We start from the raw sequence: 23,891 nt of genomic DNA, 5'->3' as shown, positions 1-23,891 counted from the left end.
TGTGGCTAGGTAGGAAGGAGGGGTTGAGTCTCTCCATAAACTAGACCTTCTGCTTCTATTAGCACCTCAATATTAGTCATATTAGAAGGACAGATAGTCCCATTGACTCTGAACTTGCGAATGTAATCAGAGTAGTCTTCTTCTGGAAGGACTTCTGCCACTCACCGGGCAGAAGAGCCCTGGGCTCGGGAGGCCAGTGTGTGCCTGGTTCACCTAGAGCTCACAGCAGAGCTGCTGGTGGCAAAGGCCCATCCACATGGCTCTTCCTGGGCCTTGGAAACTAGAACCACAAAATCTCAAAGTCATTATTCCTCTAAGTGGAGTCCACATCTGAAATGCACTTTTTCTAGCAGGGAAAAGGGTTATAGGTCATTGAACAGCATTTCAGTCATACAGATGTCTACTCAAAAAAAGCATCCATAATGATGTATCTTTATCTACAATATCATTTAAATGTATTAGTACTTGTATTCTGGATTTCACTCTAGTGGTGAACTTTTTATGATGTTGTTTATTAAAAACCAGTGCCATCCTCTGAAAGCTTTAATCAGCTTCCCATGGTGATTTGCTGGGCATAGCACAATTCAAATTAAAATTTCATTATCTTCAAAGGCACTTTTATGAGCTATAAGAAAGCACCTGCCTGGCCCTGGGTGGGTACCATAATGCAGAGAGAATACATGAAGCTTTTCTTCCAGAAGTTTAGAGACTCTATACTACTAATAAAAATATGTAGAGAACAAATATTATATATTTTTTGTATTCATGGCATACTTCAAATATGGGAACGTTTGCAACACACTTGAAGCAATTAAAAGATTAAAAGCAACAGTGTAATAATAAAGACCCTACTGCGACATATTAATATCTTACAAGGTCTGTAGGAAGAGTCCTTGGGAATCACACTGTTTGATGTCTGGCTGAAACTGTATATTGGCCTTATGTTCTCTCACATACTCATGAAGCAGAAATTACCACGTGTCAATAAACATGTGACCTTGCTTTGGCACAGATTTGACATGTCACCAAGCTTCTTTCCTCTGACTTAACAAGTTGCACTTCCCATACTTGAGATTGCCCACGCCTCTGTGTTCATTATTCTTTTCTGGCGATAGATAGAATAGTAAAAGAAGGAAGTCCAATGTATTTACCAAGTTAGAAAATAAGAGCTTACCCATGCCTGGAGCAATAGCAGAGTAGTAAGCAGTGGTGAAGCTACAGGCCAGCTGGGCTCGATCCAGAATCAGGCAGTGACAGCCAGAAATTGGGCTCCTGAAAAGTAAAGGAGACTAAACGCACCCCTGTCAAGATGGGACCAGAACGAGGTCAGAGATTTGACCTGGGGCTTGAGATGGGGAACCACACTTCCCCTTCCCTCAAGCAAAGAAAGCTGAACAAAATGACTTGCTGACCTATTGCTGCAGCTATGGCCTTGTTAAGAGTTTATAGAAAGAGAGAGGTGGGAAAACAAAGCTATAACCTCACAACTAGGAAGTGAACCAAATTCTTTCTGTTTGGTAACCAGATCTGTAGTATCCCCATTGTTCCCATAAGATGAGAAGTACAAGTGTGATCTGTTTCTGGGGTAAGTGCTCAGGAGTCCAGATGGTAGTAACTACAAAACCACTAGGGAATGACAGAAGTAGGGAGGGAGGAAAAAAGAAACAGGGAGAGGAGGAAGGGAGGGGAAAGAAAGAGAGAGCAAGAATGAGAGCAAACCTCCCATTCAAAATGAGCCTGCAGGAAAATAAAAAACATATATACATACGTACATAACCAACCAACCAACCAACCAACAAAAATGATCCTGCAGGCCAGACATCCTAAGGACATGAGAGAAAATCTAATACCAAAAGAGACAGGCAGCAAAATCTATTGAAACATGACTTCACTCCAGATGGCTTTCAGGAACAATCTGACAAAGACTTAGAAATAATTATGCCTGGTATGTTTGAAAAGATAAAAGAGTGAATAACTTGCATTAAAAAATAGGAAATTATGCAACAAAAATATGAAACAAGAACATGAGTATATTAAAAAAGAGTTAATTATAAATCTTGAAAATATGGTCATTAAAAATAAAAATTTAAGAAATGAAATAAACTTTAAACTGTGTAGAGTTAAAGAGAAATTTTATGAATTAAAAAGTTGGCAAGAGGAACTGACCAAAATGCAATTCAGAGAGATAGAAGATAGATGATAGATAGATAACAAGGATACATAGATAGATACATAGACAGATAGATAAAGAACAGTTAAGAGATATGGGAAGGAGTTTGTCATATTCCAATAGTTATTCAATAGCTCCAGAAAAAGAGGATGGTAGACAAGAAATATTTGAAGCAATTGAAGGATAGGATATTCTAAAATTGGAGATGTGATTCTTCAGACTAAAAGTGCACCACAAATACTGACCAGCATAAACAAAGTTAAATTTACCCCCAAATACTTTAGAATGACAATAGAGGATGTTAAGGAAAAATCAGAAAAGCAGATGACCAATGAAGGAAACATAATTAAGCTAGTGACAGATTTCTCATCAGCAACAATAGCTGCCGAATAACAGTAGAGTAGTATCTCCAAAGTGCTAAGGGAAAGTGTCAAAGTAGAATTTTATACCCAGTGAAACAATCAGTGTATAGACTTTTTTTGACATAGAAAGGTAGTTTACCACTTACGGACTTCACTGAAAGCTCTATTAAAAGATGGATTTCTCCATACTTTTCTCCATAGAGAAAAGTAGGGAAGGTGTAGCATTGATTAAAAGAGTGATAGCCATTGATTAAAAGCCATTGATTAAAAGATGAAAATAGCCATTGATTAAAAGATGTTGGCAAATGAGTTCAACACTAAGTGCTACAAGTTTTTGGGGTGTGTTAAAAAGTGTTGAATTAGATAGCATTGATAAGATGGGTGTATGGTGTTTCACGGATAGTTAAAAGTGCTAAGATCCTTCCAGATTTGGGAGGGCTATAAACAAATTAAATTACTTCAGATTTTGCGGGCATGGGAGGCAGTGGGACCGACACCGGTGCTGTCAGCCTGCCCAGTGACAGCACTGGCAGGGTGACTGGGTCCCTGAGCAGCATCTGCAGTCTCATGACTGGCTTGGGCCATGCTCAGTTGTGGCAGACAGGAGTTCTGCCCCCAAGGAATGTCATAAATTAAGCCATGGGGAAAAAAATTACCTCAGACCTTATTAGAAAACTTTTTTCTAGTTAAATTTGAATATTAAAAACTTAAGGTGACTGTTCATCTTTCTGGCCATCCATATGTATATATGAATGAATTTTTAAAATTCCGCACCCCTCCTCAAAGCCTCCCAAATAACAAAAGTATTTTACGTTACGTTATTATTTGTAAAGCTGTCAGAACCATATATTTGGGGAAAAGAATTCTCAGAATATTAAAAATGTAAAGGTAATCATGAAAATAATAAAAATGTAGCCTTTAATTCTAAAGCAGCAGAGGAAAGGCGAAGGGTATTATTAAGATCTTTATTAAACCAACAGAAGACATGAGAAGAGAAAAAGAATAGCAAACAGAAAACGCGAAGGAATATGTAGAAGCAAATCTAAGTACATCAATAATCCTAGTAGAGACAAATGATTAAATTTGTTCACCTATGGAAAATAGAGAGGCTCAAAATAATGGGATGGAGAAGGTCACCATTTAAGTACTAAAGGAAAGTTTATAAGACAAATTTTAATATAAGGCAAAGGCATTAATGAAGAGAAACACCACATACAAATAAAGGAAATGAACTACTAAGAAGAAATTCTATATAAATGTTAGTAAGAGGACGTCTTATAAGCTACAAATAAAGGAAGACAGACACAATTATTTGTCATCTACTTGGGGCCAGAGTACTTAATATGATACCTTAAAAATAGTAGATACTTAATTCATAATGTAACTAAAGAATCTTGACATTGGTTTATGGAAGGTTTGGGTTTGAATTGTTTAAAGACAATGAACAACCAATTTTGAGCTACCCCCAAATTAAAAATCCCTGAAATAAAATTGTATTAGACCATATTGTGGCATCAGAGATATAAACTATGTAAGAAAATTCTAATGGAAAATTTTTAATTAGAATTCCAGGAAAAAGTTATCTTTGTTTCATTTCTAACCATATAGCATTAAAAAAAATGATAACCCACCTCTACCTTTTTCCTCAGTATTCCTTCAACTAATCACTGGATTCAGTCCTCTTAATTTATGACCCCATAAAATTTATACCCCCAATTTTTTGTCAAGATGGGACTCTCAAGATGTCTCACTTGTATAAAATTTAGGATGTCCAGTGGTTTCTTAAGTAAATCCTACAGGGCCTAACCTCTGCTTAAAGACATTCTTTGTGCAAATATTCCAGACACTCTATGTACAGAGAAGGAAAATGATTGTTAGCCAAAAAAACTATAATTATGAGAACTGGTGCCTGATAATGTATTCCACTTTTAGTGCTGAAAATGTTTGTACAAAACTGGGTTGGGCCCAGTGTTTTTGCACTAGAATCTGTAGACATTTATTCACCTAATAAAATAACCACACAATCTGGCAAGGTTCAGCTTAGTTGGCAGCGTTTCCTGCCCTGGAGCCTGGAACAGCATCGGACCAAGCAGGTGTGGCTTTCAGAAGGTTCAGAGAGTTGCATTCAGGAAGCCTGCCCGGCACCCCACCTGTGTGCCATGCGCCCTCCTGAAGGCGTGGTTGGTGTCCCAGCTTTTTATAGGCTCAAAGGGCCTCTATTCATTCACAACGGATAATGGAGACTAAAATGACCCAGAAATTGACGTGTTTTGCTGGAAATACTTGATATCGACACGATAGACCAAAATTACAACAAATTTTAAAATCTTTTTTAAAAAATTGCCATGTGCTTTAAAAGATATTTTTGGTATTTGGAGTATAGATACTACATAGTATTTAACACTTGTACACAAGAAACCTATTCTTCCCCTTGTGAACATCGGTTGGGTAGTCCTCTCTCTTCCTCTTCCTCCTCCTCCTCCTCCTCCTCCTCCTCCTCCTCCTCCTCCTCCTCCTTCTCCTCCTCCTCCTTTGCTCCCTCACCATTAGACCCTTAATTCTTTGGGAGACACCTGGGTGGCTTAGTTGGTTGAACATCTGACTTTGTCTCAGGTCATGATCTCAAAGTTCGCGAGTTCGAGCCCCACATCAGGCTCGCTGCTGTCAGCCCAGACCCTGCTTTGGATCCTCTGTCCCCCTCTCTCTGCCGCTGCCCTGCTCTCTTTCTCTCAAAAACAAATAAGCATTAGAACCTTAATTCTTTGGGCTAAATGATTGTCCCCCCATTGAAATGCAAATATTTCTGGGAAGCACATTTATACCTCTGCAAATATTTCTGGGAAGCACTCATTTATACCTCTGTGTGCATTAATTTACGAGATTGTTTCTGCTAGACTCTGAGCTGTGAGCCATTTTGGATAGGTAGGAGTCGGGGAGGAAGCCAGAGAGGGCTTGAGAGTACCCAGTACCTCTAGGGAGGTGAAAGGCCCTCAAGGGGACGGGGGAACACAGCTATGATGTTTCCCACAAACGTGACCACACCCAGTAAGGTGATATATTGGAAGAGGGAGGAAGGCAGACCTGAGGGTGGCTGTGATCCTTTGTGATATTGTGCCCGGCTGAGCTCCCTGTCTGAGCCCAATTATTTCCACAAACCTAAGAGGATGGCCTCAACTGGCCCCACCGTGGCCCATGAATTTTGGGGACCAACTGAAAATAATTGGTCAGGGCCACTGCCTGCAATCTACTCACAGCAAGCCTTTCTGTCACTAATCCTATGCCATAAATATTTCTCTGACCCTCCATCCTGCAACTTCGCCACCTTCCATACCTGTAGAGTCAGCGTTGTCTCCGTGTGGACATGGCATGAGCATTCACTGTCTGCTAGCGTCTGTCTATAGTAGTCCCTTTGAATTTTTTTTTTAACGTTTATTTATTTTTGAGACAGGGAGAGACAGCATGAACAGGGGAGGGTCAGAGAGAGAGGGAGACACAGAATCTGAAACAGGCTCCAGGCTCTGAGCTGTCAGCACAGAGCCTGACGCGGGGCTTGAACTCACGGACCGCGAGATCATGACCTGAGCCAAAGTCGGACGCTCAACCGACTGAGCCACCCAGGCGGCCCCTATGGTAGTCCCTTTGATTATTATCCTATCGCCTTCTCTCAGCAATTGTCAGGAAGCTCAAGTCCCTGCAGAGAGAATGGACGGGTTGTTCCTCCTACCTGGAGTTTTATCACAAAGTGATGGTTGATTTCATGCGTTCGACTGGTGTTTTTGTAAACATTTTGGAAAGTGGTCAAGATGGCATTCCAGGCTTTGCATTTGAGACAGGAAGATTTTTCTTGGCTGTCAGAGAGAGACGTCAGTGTCCCCAATCCTAAAAAGCAGAGGAGCCTAAAAGGTCAGAAACCAGGTGCTTCCTCGCTGCTGCTTTCTTACATTGTTATTTGTAATTTCACTTTTTAAGGTGCAGAGAGAGCCCAGAGCCATTTAGTGAGTCTGTGTCTTCTCATGTTGCCCTTACCGACAAACTTTTGTTTAAATTTGCATCTCGATTTCTTTATGAGATAACATAAACTGTCAGTGCAACAACATTGCTGCTGGTCAGGGTGCCTTGCTGTGCAGTTGATGAGTTTCCTTATTTAGCGAGAGGAGACTTTTCTGTCAGTTTGCCATAGGCTTGAGGACGAAAAGAGACATCTCCCACAAAGGCAGGAATTTATGTCGCAAAACTAAGGCATATTTAATATTTATGGGCATCTTAACATGTAAAATGTTGCATTAATATTTAAATCAAAACATAGTATCTTAAAGTAACAAGGACTTGAAATTGGTATCTGTAAAGTATTAGATATCTGAGGTTGAGTTTTCTTTGGCGTATATTTTATTTCAGTTTCTTCATCTATGCATTAGTAATAGAGCATGAGCCTGGGGCTGAGGAAACTAGCCCTTGCTTTTCAGTTCAAGAAGACAGTGGGTCACACCATTTAATTCTCTCCCAAGACCTCATTCAGCTGATGGGTAATAAGAGAATTTTTAAAGGTCAGACACACAACAATGGGGAGAACAACAGGATGATATGCTTGAGCAAATACATAGGAGAGGAAATAGAATATTGGTAAGTGATGAAGTGGTACTAAGGAGACCACAGCCAGGAGAGCATTCAGAGTAGGAAAGACAGCTGAATAAGAATCCAGTCTGCCTGAGCCCCGGGACCTTGTGTGGAAGTGCCAGGCACAATTGAGGGTGACTGTAAGGCAAGAGGCTAACGACAGGGATTGACCGGAGATCTCCATGTGGAAGAGTAACCCTTTGCCCATTCCCATGTGGGAACATCCAGCAACTGTGTCCCAGGTGAAATGTGTCCCAAAGAATGTGAATGTCCCCAGGACAAAGACTCTCCCACTACCCATCTGGCAATTAAGTAACCCTCAGCAAAATGATGAAGCCCACTGATTGAGAAACCCTCCCAATGGCACGCAATTCTCCATCAGTTTTTACTGACTCGTTGTTAAATATGCATGGACAAGCAAAGCTCCGTAGATATTTTAGAAAAGGCTACACCTTGAAAGAGAGGAGCTGAAATAATCAAGCAGAAAGTATAACCCTGAAGGAGATGGAAATTTCAGGAAAAAGGTAGGCTTTCAAAGAGAACTCTTCTTAGTTTCCTCAGATTTGAGAAAATATTACATCAATAAAAAGCGCAGGGCACCTGGGTGGCTCAGTCGGTTAAGCGTCTGACTCCGGCTCAGGTCGTGATCTTGCAGTTCGTGAGATCAAGCCTCGCGTGGGGCTCTGTGCTGACGGCTCAGAGCGTGGAGCCTGCTTCGGATTCTGTGTCTCTCTCTCTGTCTACCCCTCCCCCCACTTGTGGTCTGCTTTTCTCTGTCTCTCAAAAATAAATAAACGTAAAAAAAAATTAAAAACAAAAAGAGCAAATGACATAAAAAAAAATCGGGGCGTATCAAGAAAGAATTCTTAGACATTAAAATATGACTTTTGCAATAAAAAAATTCAATAGAAGGATAGGGAAGATAAAATAAAGGAAATTTCCTTGAAGAAAAGCAAAAAAACAAAGAATAAGAAAAAAAATGAAAGAATAAGTGTCTCTTATTGGATCAGGCAAGGTCCACAATCCAACTACAAAGAAATCTAAAATTAAAGAATAGAGAAAACCAAGGAGAGGATATTATTTAAACGTACACACACACACACGTGCACACACACACACACAATCACCTACAAAGTATTGCGAATGTTACCAACAATAAATTCCTTACAGCAACACTGTAAGCTAGAAAACAACAGAGCAAAAAGTTGCTTGAAGATGTGCTCCAGCAAAACAAGGGAGTAAACCAAGCTATAGTAAGACATAGAGTCTAGTTAAATGGTATTGTTAGCTCTGCCAAGTACAACTGAGAAGGAGAGAACAAGAGATACTTTTCATTTCAAACTTTTTATTAACGGGTTTTGGGGGTGCATGTATTACTTTAACAAAAACTGAAAACCTTTTTTCAAGTAGCAAATGTAAGGTGAATTAGATTTTAAGACTAGAAAAGAAAAAGAGGGGGGAAATACACGGCTCCCCCATCTCACACCCAACCTTTGTTAAAATTTTTGGTCCGCATCTTTCTAGTCTATTCTTAAAATGTGTTCGGGGCGCCTGGTGGCGCAGTCAGTTAAGCGTCCGACTTCGGCCAGGTCACGATCTCGCGGTCCGTGAGTTCGAGCCCCGCGTCAGGCTCTGGGCTGATGGCTCAGAGCCTGGAGCCTGTTTCCGATTCTGTGTCTCCCTCTCTCTCTCTGCCCCTCCCCCGTTCATGCTCTGTCTCTCTCTGTCCCAAAAATAAATAAATGTTGAAAAAAAAATTTTTTTTAAAAAATGTGGGTCATTACGTTTCTCACATATACATTTTTCTTATTGTTACCTATGCTCTGTAAATATTTTAAATGACTGCAACTATTTTACAATTAGATATATTATAGCTTACCCAATTTCCATATTTGAAGAGTTTGTAATTGTTTTTGATCTTACAAACAATACCATGATAAATATTTTGCTATAAAAATAGAAAGTCTTTGTCAGCTGGGCTCCATCTGAATGTTGTCGTTTTTATTTGTATAAACGCCCCAAATTTTTCAGCTCGTTAGGAAATCATAGTGATTGTGGTCACCATATCTCTGATAAGCATCACAACTCCTTGATCTCAAAGACCACGGTTCCTTGTTTTAGTAACACCGTGTGTAAACAGAAGAAGTGCAAAGACATTTCTGGAAAGCAGCACTTACTGCCTGTACAGGATCCTACACACAGTCATCACGAGCGCTCAGTAAATTTTGTTGCAGCTACCTGAAAAGGGTCTGTTGAAATCGAGTGAAAACTGACCTGGATAACGGATGGATCCTCATCTTAAAACAGTTCAGGATAAAACCGTGACTACTTTTTTTTCTTCAGTGCAGTAGAAACCTGAAATTCACGAGCTTGCAGTCCAAATGGAGGACTTCAAAAAATATTTTATCTCTCATGTCTGTAATTGTTTCAGTTTCAGGAGCTCCACTGGACTAGAGCCCCCCGTGAATATGGTTATTGGCTAAAATAAATGCAGACTTATACTCACCCACAATCCTTTGTCTGCCATCCTGCAATCAGATACACAGCGACAGACTGAGAAGTGGGGTGCAGGGCCACAAAGCCACCAAAACGCCATGGGTGTTATCCATCCGACGTCACATGCCGTGCTGGTAACGGGGGGAGCAAAGTGCTACTCTGCTTGATCCTGGGAGGTGGATTCTGTTGAGAGGGATTCTGACGGTACTTCCCATCACTACTAGGAAGAGCGTGTCATCAGTAATTCACGCCTGGCATGAGCACAGAACGAGAGAACATTGGTGTCTGGCCATCTGCCACGTCCAACTCCATTAAGCCTCACTAAAAAGTCTTCCTTGACTCTTCTGGTTCTGGTTCAAATTTCTTGATAAGGCTTAAAAAGGCTTACAGGGAAGAATGTAGGGTACAATAAAAGTTAGCTTAGACCACATCCTTTCCATTTCTCTAAATTGACTAAACCATTAAGTGCGTGATCTGATTACCGCGGTCTGTCTACAGGTCAAGGATTCAGGGAGTGCTTCCACGGTGACTGACACTCAGTCATTTTTCTCTGTCCCACTTCCAACGTGGCCATGTTGGAAGCCACATCCAGCACAGGAAGGTGTCCTTTGTTGTGTCTTTTACTTCACCCTTCAACTTCTTCCTGATATCTGTGTGCTTAAAGTGTCAAGACTGGCTCCCAGTTTGGTTTTAATCCACACGGAAAAAGCGCTTTTCTTGGGCATGGTATTATTACCTTGTTTCACGTACGGAGTAAGAGGAGATGCCATGAGAAGTAATTGCATAATACTGTTTTGTTTTTCCATCAAATTGTGTTGTTGTTTTGGCTTGCCACAAATAGCACGTTTCATATTTCCTTGGTTTTTTTTCCCCTCTGTGTTTTCTCCGTGAGTTAGCTGATGTCTCTGTTTTTAAAACTATTGCAATCACCAGTCATGATGTGTTTAAATATAAGCTAAGGGAAAGAGGAATTGAGATGCTACCGATGTGATGAAGATGGGATAGTCGAAAAAGTTGGGTGGCAGGAAAAATAATTTGCGTATGTGATTTCTAATCTAAGGAAAGAATAATGCAGGTATTATCATCCCCATTTTACAGATGAGCACATTGAGCCTCTAAGTAGTAGACATTTGCTAGACTCCACAATTACTAATAGGTACAGCCTAGATGTGAACTGAGGTGTCTTTGGTACCAGCCTTGGTCTTTTCCCCCCTCTGCCTTCCCTGAAGGTGAGACGTTTATATGGTAAATGCTGAGTGAAAGCCTTTTATAAATGCGTAAATTTTGGAATAAAAAAAGTTACCACTTTTTCTAGGTCTTCAGATTACAACACTATTCTTAAAAGTTAGTTAATTTGAGGCACCAGGGCCATTAATATGGTTTCATGGACTGAGATTATATGGCTCAGCCCCAAGTTATGCACGTGGGGAAACTGAGGCTCAAGACAGCATGATCTGTCTAAAGACACCCAACTAACTAATCGCCAGGCTGAGGCCGAAACCCAAATTTCCTTTACCTCATTTGGGCAGCTTTGCCTGTGGCCTCTCAAGGTTTCTGCTGCTAAAAGCATCAGAAATTCTCTCTTCTAACCTCTGAGACCACACAGACAAAGCCAGTGTCATCGGCAAGGAACTATATAAGAACACCAAAAAGTCTTTTTTCAATTCAGTAGTTTTTAGACAAGGTGCTGCCTTATAAAAGAGTAAATAAAAGATGAATTGTCTCTAAATTCACCCTTTGTGATAAGATTAACTCCACCTGGGATTTCAGTCCTTCCACTCTTTCCAAAACTACAACCAAGAGAGGAAGCATGTAAGTCCTCTCTCTGCACAGAAATAAACAGGCAGCTTTCTGTCTCGGTTGGAAGCAGGCATGAGGCCTGCAGGAGCACGGCCGTACGGGGCGAGGAGAAGGAAGCAGGGCAGGGGAGCGTGGGTGGGCATGCCCAAGTGCGGCCCAAGAGCAAGCCCAAGTGTGGAGGGCACAAGTGGTAATACAGGCAAGAGCCCCTGCAAGGGGGAGGGGAGAACCTCACTTTGGGACACCAAGTGGCACTCCGTCCAGATGGGAATCCCTCTGTGGGCATTGTTACAGAGTCCTTCTACTTAGAGCGGATCTCTGGCCACCAGCAGGGCATGGTGGGAGCAGACCCGGCTGTGGGGACTTTTGGGGCTCTAGCCAACGGTGAGGAGGACGTGCTGTGCTGGATGGCCCCGTAGGCCTGTCCCAGGGACCCCACCTACCCAATGTGGCTGGCAGTGAAGAGCCGGGATGGAAACGAGCCGTGGTCAAGGCCACCTTCATTCCCTTGACCTGAGTGACAAGCCTAGGTGGACTCTAGTGTGCTAATACTCACCCTGCCAGCAACGGCTGCAAAACATGGGCCTGCTGTTGGGACCAGGGGACGAGGGAGAAAGAGATTCCAGGCAAAGGAAGATGGGTGAACGAAGGCGTGGAATTCGCTAATGGCATGGTGTTGGCGGCTCATGAAGAGTGACCTCTTCTCAAAATCATCAGAGGTTCTCTAAAGTACAGATTCCTAGCCCGATCCCAGACAAACCCATCGTGTCAAACATGCTGCTGGTAGGGCCAGGGAATTAGCATTTTTTACCAGGTGCCCTAACTGCGTTGTCAATAGGAGCCATTGAAAGTTTTTGAACAGGGGAGTGGCATGGATCAATGCACTCGGTTGCTGGGACAGCCCTGCGGAGAATGCGTGTGGGGGGAGGGCCGGGGAAGAAGAGATTCTAACTGGAGAGGCGCAGAACGGGGGCCGTAGGGTGTAATGGGTAAAGAGTGTAAAGAGTGCAGATTAGGGAACTGGTGCAGGGCTGGGCAATTGAGTGGGTGCGGAGCCGGGTGTAGAGAGAGAGATCAGGAATAATTCTGGGGTCTGGATGTCGTGACTGGCCTTTCCTGTCAAAGGGGCCCCGTTGGCACTCAGAAGGTGAGTGTTGTTCATCACAATCCGTCCTGTGAAAGGTTACAGGAGGAAATCAATAAAAGATGGTTTCCCTGTAACACCACCCCCCCCCCCACACACACACACAAATCCCTAGATGGTATAAGCGTACGTTTTTTCAAATAGTACGGTTTAGAGTAAGTTTCACCAAAATTGGTCTAATTTTTTTTGGCAGTTTTGACCACAAAAAGGATTCTCGTAGTTATCTGGGATGTTCACTTATAATGTCTCATTTCCCTAATAATGTGAGAATATGGGCAGAGTAGGGACTTATGTTCAGTCCCAATCTTAAAAGAGGGCAAGACGTGAGCAGAGGAGGGCGCTGTGGGAGCCCGTGGTATCTGCCAGCATCCAGGCACCGGATGAACAAATCAGGGCAAGTGCTGACCCGCTTAGCTAACGTCATCACCATGATGACCATCTTAGAGCAAAGCTGTCAAGCTTCAATAAAGATGAAAGCTGTTTAAAGCAACCTTATCCTGAAATAATTGTGTGTGTATACACATATATATGTATTTATGCGTGTATATATACGTATATATATACATATACGTATATATACGTATATATACATATACGTATGTGTATATATACATATATATACATATGTATATACATATATATATACATATACATATATATACATATATGTATGTGTATATATACATACACACACACACACACACACACACACACACAACTCCTGTATAAAAGGGTGACCATGAAAAAGTAATAAAATAAAAATAAAAACAGCTGTCAAACAACACAGGCTGGCAGAAGCCTGAACGCCAACGATAACACCATTAACACGGGGAGAAACCCAATGGTCCTGGGGAATCAGTCACACCTGTCGCAGGAAATTGTATGAGCAGCTGTGTTGACACTTGTCCCCTTCAGTTTCCCTGGACACCAAAGGCCACTCACGGAGGGTCTCAGGTCCAGGAAGAGTGGACTGTGTGAGTGGCCAGGAGTTTCCTGAGGCCCCCTCGTCCTTGAGCTGCGGTGAAGTGTCCCTCGTCACTGTGGCTAAGCCGCAGGCAGCTAAATGTGTGGGTCTTCACAGCTCATTTTCTGCTCTCTTTTGACCTTACACGTGAGTCATCTTTTATTTATGTCCTCCCATAGCATTTCCATAGGATGGTTGTGGTCAACACCATTCATCAACCTCTAATGGGCTCAAATGGAACTCTAAAATCCCCCGGGACCTGCCTTGATCTAAGAAAAGAAAAATTGCTAACGGCACTTCTTAAACTCGGAATTTATGTCTTCCCGTAAATTGACCTTGTAGGGTTATTTGTGGATTCCAATAGGGAAATGACCTTCACAGGCCCCTGCACCTCCTCAGCCCTCCCTGCTCCCGCCCCCACCAGCCGATGCTGACGTCTTCCGTCCGATCCTGTTAAGCTCCAGGCCAGGGTCACCGGGGACAGCATCACGGCTGTGTGTCGAGGCTTGTTCCTTCTGCCATTTGTTCATCTATTTGCTGAGTATTTATTGCACGCCTGCTTTTTCCAGGCAGGGTGCTAAGTGCTGGAGACACAGTGAGCAGACAGTGTGTGCTCTCATGGACTTCCCACCTAAACAAATAATGACACAGCTCTCATTCAGAGGAAACTGTAAAGTGATAGGGACTCTCTGGGCGGCTTTGGCAGGCTCTGTCGCCCGCCCCTCCTATTAAGACGGGTCTCTGGGTGGCGGGCGGTGACAGTGTATGAGACACATCTCTCGACACCCCCTAAACCACCACCAACCTACTCAGCCCTTTGGTGTGAAGTCTCCACCTCTGATCGTCCCTGCCCTGGCCGGGGATCTCCTGTGCTCTGCTCCGCACCCAGCTCCTGGCTCCCTCCTTCAGACAGCAGCCCAATTACTGGGTCCTTCTGACCTAAGGCTCAGGTCCCTGGGGGATGCCACCTGCCAGGGGTCCCCCGGACTGTAAGGGAGGAAGGGAGGTCAGAGCATCCTTAGGGCAAAGCCCACTCATCCTCCCACAAGCTTTGATTTGTTTTACAATGTGCAAATCTCCTTTTTCTGATGATAAAGGTAAAATACATATATTACAATAGAAGTAGCATTTATGTAAAATAATGTTTTACTTAAGATACTTTATGTACAACATTTATAGTGAAAATAACATTTCAGAAAAGGATAAAGTTCAAGTTCAACCAACGTATTCCCATCTTTTACATCTATTGCCAGAAAGAACCACTTTTAACAGTTTGGTACTTATTCTTCTAGATATGTTTGTGTTTATGTAAACATACGTGTTTATCTTCATATCGTCCTACATCTGCATATTGTCCTGTGATTGGCTTTTTTTCACGTGAAAATTCATCACGGACACTTTTCAGAACAGTACGTGTAGATTTCCCTTGTCCTTGCCAGCTGCCCCATATTTCACCGTAGGAATGCACCGTAACTTCTCAGGGAATCAATCCCCCATTAACGAACATTTAAATCCTGCCATATTTTGTTGTAATAATCTTGTAGCAATGACTGTCCCTACATAGATGGTCCTCAACTGTAGATGGTTCAACTTACATTTTTTTTCAACTTTAAGGATGGTGTAGAAGTGATCTGCATTCAATAAACGCTGTACTTGGAACTTTGAATCTGGACCTCTTTCCTGGACCAGGACCAGCCTCTCTCAGGAGGCTGGACAGGAGTGAACAGCCACCGCCACCACCCCCACCCCACCCCCGCCCCCAGGCAGCCACGCGATCAGGAGGGCCCGCAGCCTGTGCACCTCCAACCATTCTGCACCCAACAGCCATTCGGTTTTTCACTTTCAGTACAGCAGTCAATAAATTACATGAGATATTCAGCACTTTATTATAAAATAAGCTGTGTGTTAGATGACTTTGCCCAGGCTAAGGTCACTGTTCTGAGCACATTTAAGGTAGGCGAGGCTAGGCTAACCTGGGATGTTCGGTAGGTTAGATGTAGTCAATGCTTTTAAACTTATTTTCAACTTCCAAAGGGCTGTTAGGATGTAATTGCATCACAAGTTGAGGAAGATCTGTAAACCCCTCTGTGTCCAATTCTTCTTAGAAAGGTATTTTGGGTCTAACATCATGCATTTTTACTGGATTTTCATACACAATAAAGTACTCTTCATCACCCTTCACTTAACACGTGGCTGGATGGACTGATGAACTCCATTTGCTTCTACTTTATTCCTCTCTGAGAGTTGTATACCCCTGCTTCCCACAGTAGACTCCAGTCCTCAGCTAAAGTGTTTGTGGCTGAATCTGTTTATTCAAGTTGTTACTGTAATGGTGCAATTTATTTAATTGGTATATAAACCAAAGAGGTATGGGGGGAAAGAAAGTGTTGTTAAAAAAAGAGTTTGTGGTACATTTTTCTGATTCCCAACTTGAACTAAAAAAAAAAAATTAATATCTAATCACCTACCCCAGTCATATCAGATACAGTGGCTTCAACTGACTCAAATTTCATCAACAATGTGACCATGTTTCTGAGTTACATCCACTCTTGATCTACCTTGCCAGTATTCTCTGGAAAAACATCCCGTAGCTGTTTGGTTTAGTTGTAAATTGGATTATTGTTTCTCCTTAGAAATACTTAAGAACCAGGCATGTCTTTTCTAGGGCAGCCAATGAATCTACCTTATAAAAGTTGACTTTTAGCCTTTCTGTTTACCCACCAACAGAGACGTGATGTTCAACCTCATAGAAGAGAAATAGAAAATCTAGAAATCAGATGTTGCCTTCAAAAGTGAGAGAACGTATACAAACATCGTGTCATTCTGTAATCTAATATGACCTTAGAAATTATTTTACAGCCTCTCCAAACTCTAAAAATCCTTTATGTGACTCCTGTAGGTACTCAGTCATTATTTGATGGATGTACAGATACCCAGGGAAATACATTTCTGTAGGGCTGGCTCTACAGGGATCTCCAATTAAGTCAGAATGAATTAAGAAGGAAGCCACACTGCATTCACTCAACAAATATTTATTAAGTGCCAACTGTATACCGGTTGACTGGTAACGTCTGGGTTACGGTAGGTAGTGGGTACCCTGGGTAATAGTTCTGTCAAGATGCTCGTCATGTAGCTAAAGACTGCAGGCCACAGGGGAAATGCAGAAATGCAATTTAGTCAACAGAGCAAGCAACCTTGGAAATGCTCAGACCGCATGCGCACCTGGCCAGTGGAACAGGAGACAAAATGACGATGAGAAAGATTTCTCATGAGATCTGTGAATTCTCTGTATCTCCCCACGGCTTGCCCGCGTGACCTGAAGTATCAACTTTACTCACCCTGTACGGCATTTGACAAAGCACTGCAGGGATTGCGAGACATCTCACTGCTGTGTTTTCTCTTCCAGGATATCAATGAGTGTATTCTTGAAAACTATCCTGAGTGTTCCAACCCCAGATTATTTTACATCATTCCATATTTTTGTGGACAGCATCCCAGATGCAGGTAAAGACTAAAAAGGACAATGGCAGGAAAGCCACCCGGGGGCACTGCGTGGGGAATCTCTTGTATGCCTACTCCCTCAGCCTTCTGGAATTCAGTTTATGTTTACTGTTAATCTCCAAAGATTGCTTTGGAGACTCTGAATGTCCTATGTAGGAAGAAATGAACGGATCAGGGTCTGACAGAGGCCTTGGGACCCGCCCGTAAAGATGTGTAACTGAAATGCCAACCAGACCCTTTTTTTATTCTTAACTCATAGCTGTCCCTGCTCAGCCCATGAGATAGTAAAGACCAGCGGACATCACCCCACTGCTTCCCATAGCGCCTGTATTTCATCAGCACCCGTCCTTGCCTACGTGCCCTGTCTAATTGGGTCTGAAACACTGGGCGCTCACACCCCAAAATCTGACAGTGTCTCTCTCAGGAGACACATCTTGTAGAAAAAGAGGAATGGGCTTCCTAGTCCTCAGCCCCTCAGCCTTCCTTGGATGCAAGACCTTCTTTAGAAAGTGACTCACTCAGGGGCGCCTGGGTGGCGCAGTCGGTTAAGCGTCCGACTTCAGCCAGGTCACGATCTCGCGGTCTGTGAGTTCGAGCCCCGCGTCAGGCTCTGGGCTGATGGCTCAGAGCCTGGAGCCTGTTTCCGATTCTGTGTCTCCCTCTCTCTCTGCCCCTCCCCCGTTCATGCTCTGTCTCTCTCTGTCCCAAAAATAAATAAACGTTGAAAAAAAAAATTAAAAAAAAAAAAAGAAAGTGACTCACTCAGATGGTAAGGCTCTCAGAGTGTGGTCCGCCCACCTCCTGCATCAGCGTCCCCAGGGCACTTGCTAGAAATCCCCACCTAATCACAGTGCCTGAGGTGGGGGCACAGATGATTCTCGTGAGCCTGGTCTCGCTGCAGTTTAAGTTCATTGTACTAGACAAACGTGTAGCCTGGAGAAAAAAAAATGATAGTAACAATGAATATGATCTTCACGTGATGGAAAATAAAGCCGAAGTGACATTTTCCTGCAAAGGGAACACTGACTAGAAGGTCAGTGTGTTCCTGAAAAGATCGAGAGAAGAAACTGTTTCTGAAGTACAACTCATCCGTTGTACTTCTGGCCTGCTCAGTGATTACTGCTTAATTATTATGTGTGTTGTTGCTGTTGCCGCTTTGCTGAGTTTCCTGTAACACGGGACTCTGTTTACGGTCTGAAATCTGGAACTAGAAGCATCAGCTTTCTGCTTTATCATAAACTTCCTGAGTTCAGGAGGCCTCCCCACTCCAGTCCTCACCCCTGTATAAGTGCCTCCTGGTTCACGGTCAGTGCTTCAGACGCTGGGAAGATTTGGGGCCAGATGACTCACTTTCTGTCACAGTGAAGATATTTATTCCAAGAAACATGATCCTAACTCCCTCAAGTGTTGTGTTTTTTTTTTTTTTAATTATATATTTCCTAATCCTGGGGAGAGCACTCATGATGCCTTATCCTGGTGCACAGACGATGATTTTCAAAACTCTTTCAAAATGTCCCCTTGTTCCCTCAATTATTTGAGCTGGGTTAGGTTTATTATTACAGTTTTTCAAAAGAGAATCCTGGCTTGCCCAAATTCCCTCGGATGGGAAATGCCAGCCATGCCTGGAGCCCAGCTCCCATGACTCCCATCCTTTCCCCCTCACAGAAATGCACTTGGCTCAGAGATCTGCCTTGCAGATGAGATGAGGCCATTTTCCTTCTGTAAAACAAAACAAAACAAAACAAAACAAAACAAAACAAAAAACATAAAAGCTTGTCTTTAAACTCTTTAAAAGAATAAGATGATTAGCAGGGATGACCTAAAACTGATTTTGATTTCTATAGAACTACTGTATCAGTAAGTGTCAGATTTCATATCTTCTAGCTTTATTGGTTTGGTCCTTCTATTAAAAAGCCATTCTGATCGCCCCTTTGATCAGTGTTTATAGGACCTAATTGCCTGTGTGTGTATTCTTCCCAAAAATATTTTGACCAGGGCCTCAGGGGCGAGGCACCACACACAGGTAAACATGATAGCGGTAAGAGGTGGAAAAGCAAATGGCAGCTGGAAGGCTCCCAGCGGCAGCCATATTAGAGCTGATCCTTAAGGAGGTGGGATTGGGGCTCAAACAAATGGTGGGGGGCGGGTTCAAGAGATACATTCTCAGCATGTTGTTCCTGCATTTCGAAAATGAATCTTTGATTTGAAATCATTTTTGTATCCACGAAGGGAGCCTGGTGAGTGGGCCCTTGAAAGAGCAAAACTGAACGTGAATGAAAACTTCCTGCTTGTGGGGATTCTTGAAGAGTTGGAAGATGTGCTGCTTTTACTGGAAAGATTTTTACCTCATTACTTCAAGGGTGTGCTCAGTATCTACAAAGACCCAGGTAATTCCTTCTGTAGCAAGCTCTTTGGTGTTTTGGGGGGTTACTCACCTTGAACAGGACTCAGGCAATAAAAGGAGTAGAACCTTCTCTCCTGTTAATGAAGAGAAGTTGCCCTGACCTTCAAGGGAAGCTTAGAAACCTCCAGATATAGATGCCAAAACTGGGAGCTTCAGGTCCAGACCTAAACTTGCCATGTGTGAAAGGCCTGCTGGCTCCATTTCTCCCTTTGGAAAGTGAAGCTGGCAACATTGGCATTGACCTTGGTCCAGGGCTGTTGCCAGAGTCCACTGATGGAAGTGGGTGTGAAGGAACCATCAGTTGATCCTGTATCTGGGCCCTACTTCCATCTGACAAAGCACTCTGGCATATCCAATTCTGGCAATAGAATAGACACAGAAGCAAACTGAAAACGCAATTACGATTTTATTCTCACGAATGGCGTGGTTTCCAAATAGAAGCGAGAAATGGAATGCAGCAGAGAACACGTGCAGAGGGTGCCTGTGGTATCACTGTAAAGATAATTACTTTCAGAAATCCATCATTTATTTTTCTCATTATTATCGTATCCGGAGAGAACGGCAAACAACGTTGTTTCTCTCCCATTCTCCTTAATCTACTGCTGCCCTGCAAGCCTTGCATACTTATTCACTCCTCTGGTTGTTGTTTCATCATCCTGAAATGGGAGACAGCCTTCTGCTGTGTAGAAATGAGGTTCCCCAAACAGATGAAACGTTCCCCAAACGCAGCCCTGGTGCCTCCCGTTCACCACCAGGCAGGGACCTCGCACCCCACCTGCACCAGGAGCAGGTGCCGATGCCCATGTGAACTGGTCTTTGCCCAGAGGGGCCCTGTTACATCAGGTGGCCCCTGCCACCGCCAGGGGTTTGCACGAGGACGATAGCTGGGGGGTGGGTGCTGTCCTGGTCTCAGCTCTCTCCCTCCGAGGTAAATTCTGACGTGCACATGACCAGGAACCTTCACGCGAGCCCTGCAGGTCTGTCTCCTCAACAGGAAATGCAGTTTGAATGGCTGGAAGCATCATAGACCCTAGTCACTTTTTGAAAGTAGGCCTTCCTCTGCCCTTTCAACAGTGGGCAATTTAAAGAATTTGAAGAGCCATGCTGTGACCGATTTTTAGCTCTGTAAGATAACATAAACTCGGGTCTTTGTGCAAGGTGAGGTCTGACCTAAGTTAGACTTTTTCGCAGAAAAAGTTTAGGTTATTCATTACTTCCGCTCTTTGGCTTTATCTGTTTGTATAGCATGCGTGTGTGCATGAGTGCGTGTGTGCACGAATACGTGTGTGCACTTGTGTGTGTGATACATAGTACGGGATAACAGGTGAACGAGGCACGCCTGGGTGGCTCAGTTGGTTGAACATCTGACTCTTGGTTTTGGTTCAGGTCATGACCCCAGGCTCAAGGGATCAAGTCCTGCCTTGGGCTCCACACTGCGCATAGATCCTGCTTAGATTCTCTCTCTCTCTCTCTCTCTCTCTCTCTCTCTGCCCCCTCCCTCACTCATGCTCTCTCTCTCTCAAAAATAAAAAATCATAAAAATATTTTTTAAAAAACATGAACGAAACCCTGGAGACACAGAGTTGTCAAAAAAATGAACACACTCTCGTCCCAGCCTTTGAGAAGAGTTTCGGTCAGTCTACATCACACACGCCATCCGTCCTTGGATCTGGAACTAGTATCATGGGCCCGATAAGTGAGGCATTTTATCTTTGTTCTTCTTAAATACAAATAGACCACAAATAAAAACCCCAGCCCCAAGAGCCCACTTATGTGCTGTTGTCAGAAGATATCCTCTTGACTTCTCAACTGTCGTCTCCGTTTAGATGCGTGACTTCTCAGAAACTGGGCCTTTGTCCCATGATCCAGAAGCACGTTTAGAACATATTTCTGAAAATTGAGTTACTCTTAGCTCTTGTGGCTTCAGCCGCAGTCTTTCGACCTTATAAAGATTTTTATCCTTTTGAGTTAGGCCTAGGAGTATATTAAATAATCTGAGGCTTGCCGCCTTAGAGAGGGTAAGGGGGGTCCGATACTCCTGTGTGGTGGGATGAAAGGTTTCTATAAGGCCGGCACCGACACATGGCCGGTTCACGCAGTCCAGCGTATTAGTGGTTAAAATAGTGAAATATGCCTATACTTGGCCGCCCTGTCTGCCCTTGCCACGCCCCCTCATCCAACAGTGAGGTAACAAAAGAGGTAATTCACAGGCATAGAGCGAGTCTTCAGGACTCCGGCCCAGGGCTACGCTCAGCAAGTGTTGTGAATTCAGGTCCTGAGTGGAATTGGTTGCCACATATTTTGAATACCACCCCAGTGTGACGCTCTCAGCTGCCACACGACATGCATATAACAAACTGAACCCTTGAGTGATTGCTCAGAACTTTCCACCACGTTCTCTGGTCTCTCGGGCATCTTCTGGAGAGATTGTTGTGTGGTGACATTGGCAGCCAAGCAGCCCCACAACTGCTGTGTCTCAAGGAGTCCCACATCCCCTGGGGCAGGGGACAGGAGATGAACATCCACTCCTGGCCAGCTTCTCACTATATTTTAGCCTCTGCAAAGACTAAGCACCTGCACTGTTTTCTTGTGCTCAGCGCATTGGTGTCACCCAGGTTAAAGGAAAGAGTGACCTCAAGGCACTTTAGCGATCTCATACCAGAGCTGCCTCGTCAGCCCATTTTTAGTCTAAATTCGCGGATTATGGCACACCGAAATCATTGCTTTTGCCCTTTTTAAAGAATTTTATAACTGAGTAGCCTAGAGAACGGAAGGAAGAAACACTAAAATCGAAGACACTGCGGGATCTAGTGACCCTTGGATCATTGTAGATGAACTGACCATACAGCCCGAGAGAGATGCAGACCCCCCACTGGCCATTTTTCTTTGACGCTTGTCTTGTTATTTTTAAACTGTAGGTGTGTGCTGATTTTTAGTAATCCCCCTACAGCAATCCGAAAAATATTTAGACCAGTCTCATTACTGAAGAAAAAGCACTTATAGCAATGACCGTCTGGGGAGCTCGTAAAAATAGTTAACGTCTGTTAGTCGTTAACTAACTGGGTTGTCACTTATTCAAGATAGGAATGATACCTCTTAATTCCTTGCAAATAGTACTGCTTGTTTGACTAGCCAACCATGTAGGGAAGTTCGTAACTTTCCTACGTAATAGCTCGACTGTTAGCCCCCACCTCGTGCATTTCTTGTAGGAGGGTATGCTGACAAGTGAATTTGTCTCCTCCCAAAAGTATTTGAGGAACTTAATTTTTAGAATTTTTTCTTAAAAAGTTATTTTTTTTATTAATGTCTGTGTTCCGCGGAGACCCCTTTAGCATATCTCAGAAGAAATGTATAATAATAAGTACTCAAGACGAAAATAACAATGAGTTTTAGCACATGAATAACCAAGAGAATTTTCTTGAATTTTCTAGAATTTTTCTTCAGATATTTCTGAAATTTCTAGAATTTTCTAGAATTTTTCTTCAGATATTTCTTGCCAACCAGGGGTCACTTGCGGATGTCCAGGGAAGTACCCTGAAGTTTACCACTCAGTAAACTCCACTCAACCTTGCTTTGAGTTAGAATTAGAGAGACCTGGGTCCCAAACAGATGTGTTGGGTAAGAACAGCCAAGCTCACTTGTTCGACCTACACAGTCTGATTTCTTTTTTTATTGATTAATCTGGATTATATTTGCTCATTACTTAACCTTTTCAGAGTGAGAAACTGGAGCCAGCCTAGAGAAGTTGAGAAGTTGATCCATAGTCACCCACCAAAATGTGGAAGTAAAAGGTAGAACTCAATATGTTTCTGAGCCATGAGTATTAATGTGCTTATGGATACTTTTTCTCCTTAACTCTTACAAACTGACATGCTGTGAGCCGCCAATATGTTTCTTAGTCATAATTTCTTTAGGAGCTCAAATCACAGTGGTGTTAGGAGCCAAAACAAATAAGCAAATTAATTAAAGGCAGAGAACATGTGACTATCTGTGATAGGAACAGCCCTTAAATGAATGTCCCTTGACTTGGCAAATGACCGAGCTGTTATGATTCAATAGCGCCACCTAGCATCCAGGCGTTGGAACTTCATGACCTAACATTAATCCCCATTATCTTTCTTCCGCTTGGAGGCTCGAAAGCTCCTGTGTCCAATTCTTTTCGCTTGTATTTTAAATACTTTCCGTTACTAGCATTACATTTGTATTCATTTTCAACTTTTTCCCATTACAAATGTAAACATTGGCGCCACAGTAGGGAATTTACTACACTTCTGTGGGTTGCCTTGAGACTCTGGCCACCAACCATTACAAAGGAAAAGTGTGTAATTCCAAACAAATGACTTATGTACTAACTCTGCAGAGTTCATTCATAAACTGAGCGCTTTAAAAAAAATACATATTTTATATAAGTATTTTTATAAGCGATGACAGAGTAC

General features: G+C 43.0%; 1 protein-coding gene across 2 annotated transcripts in view; it reads left to right on the top strand.

Annotated features, from left to right (window-relative positions):
• UST (uronyl 2-sulfotransferase) overlaps window positions 1-23,891 on the top strand; it is a 318,788-nt gene that overhangs the window by 234,200 nt on the left and 60,697 nt on the right. For both annotated transcript variants that reach the window (XM_047101207.1, XM_047101208.1), the window contains exons 6-7: window positions 16,957-17,054; window positions 19,281-19,438. In XM_047101207.1, coding sequence (XP_046957163.1) covers window positions 16,957-17,054; window positions 19,281-19,438 — 256 coding nt within the window. The remainder of the gene's footprint in view (window positions 1-16,956; window positions 17,055-19,280; window positions 19,439-23,891) is intronic.

Source organism: Lynx rufus, unplaced genomic scaffold (genome assembly GCF_022079265.1).
Source record: "Lynx rufus isolate CCGP_SWC_20201006 ecotype Redwood Valley unplaced genomic scaffold, mLynRuf1.p SCAF_6, whole genome shotgun sequence".
In the NCBI taxonomy this organism is placed as follows: Eukaryota; Metazoa; Chordata; class Mammalia; order Carnivora; family Felidae; genus Lynx; species Lynx rufus.
Note: the sequence above shows the minus strand (reverse complement) of the source record. Positions and strands in the feature narration are given on the sequence as shown.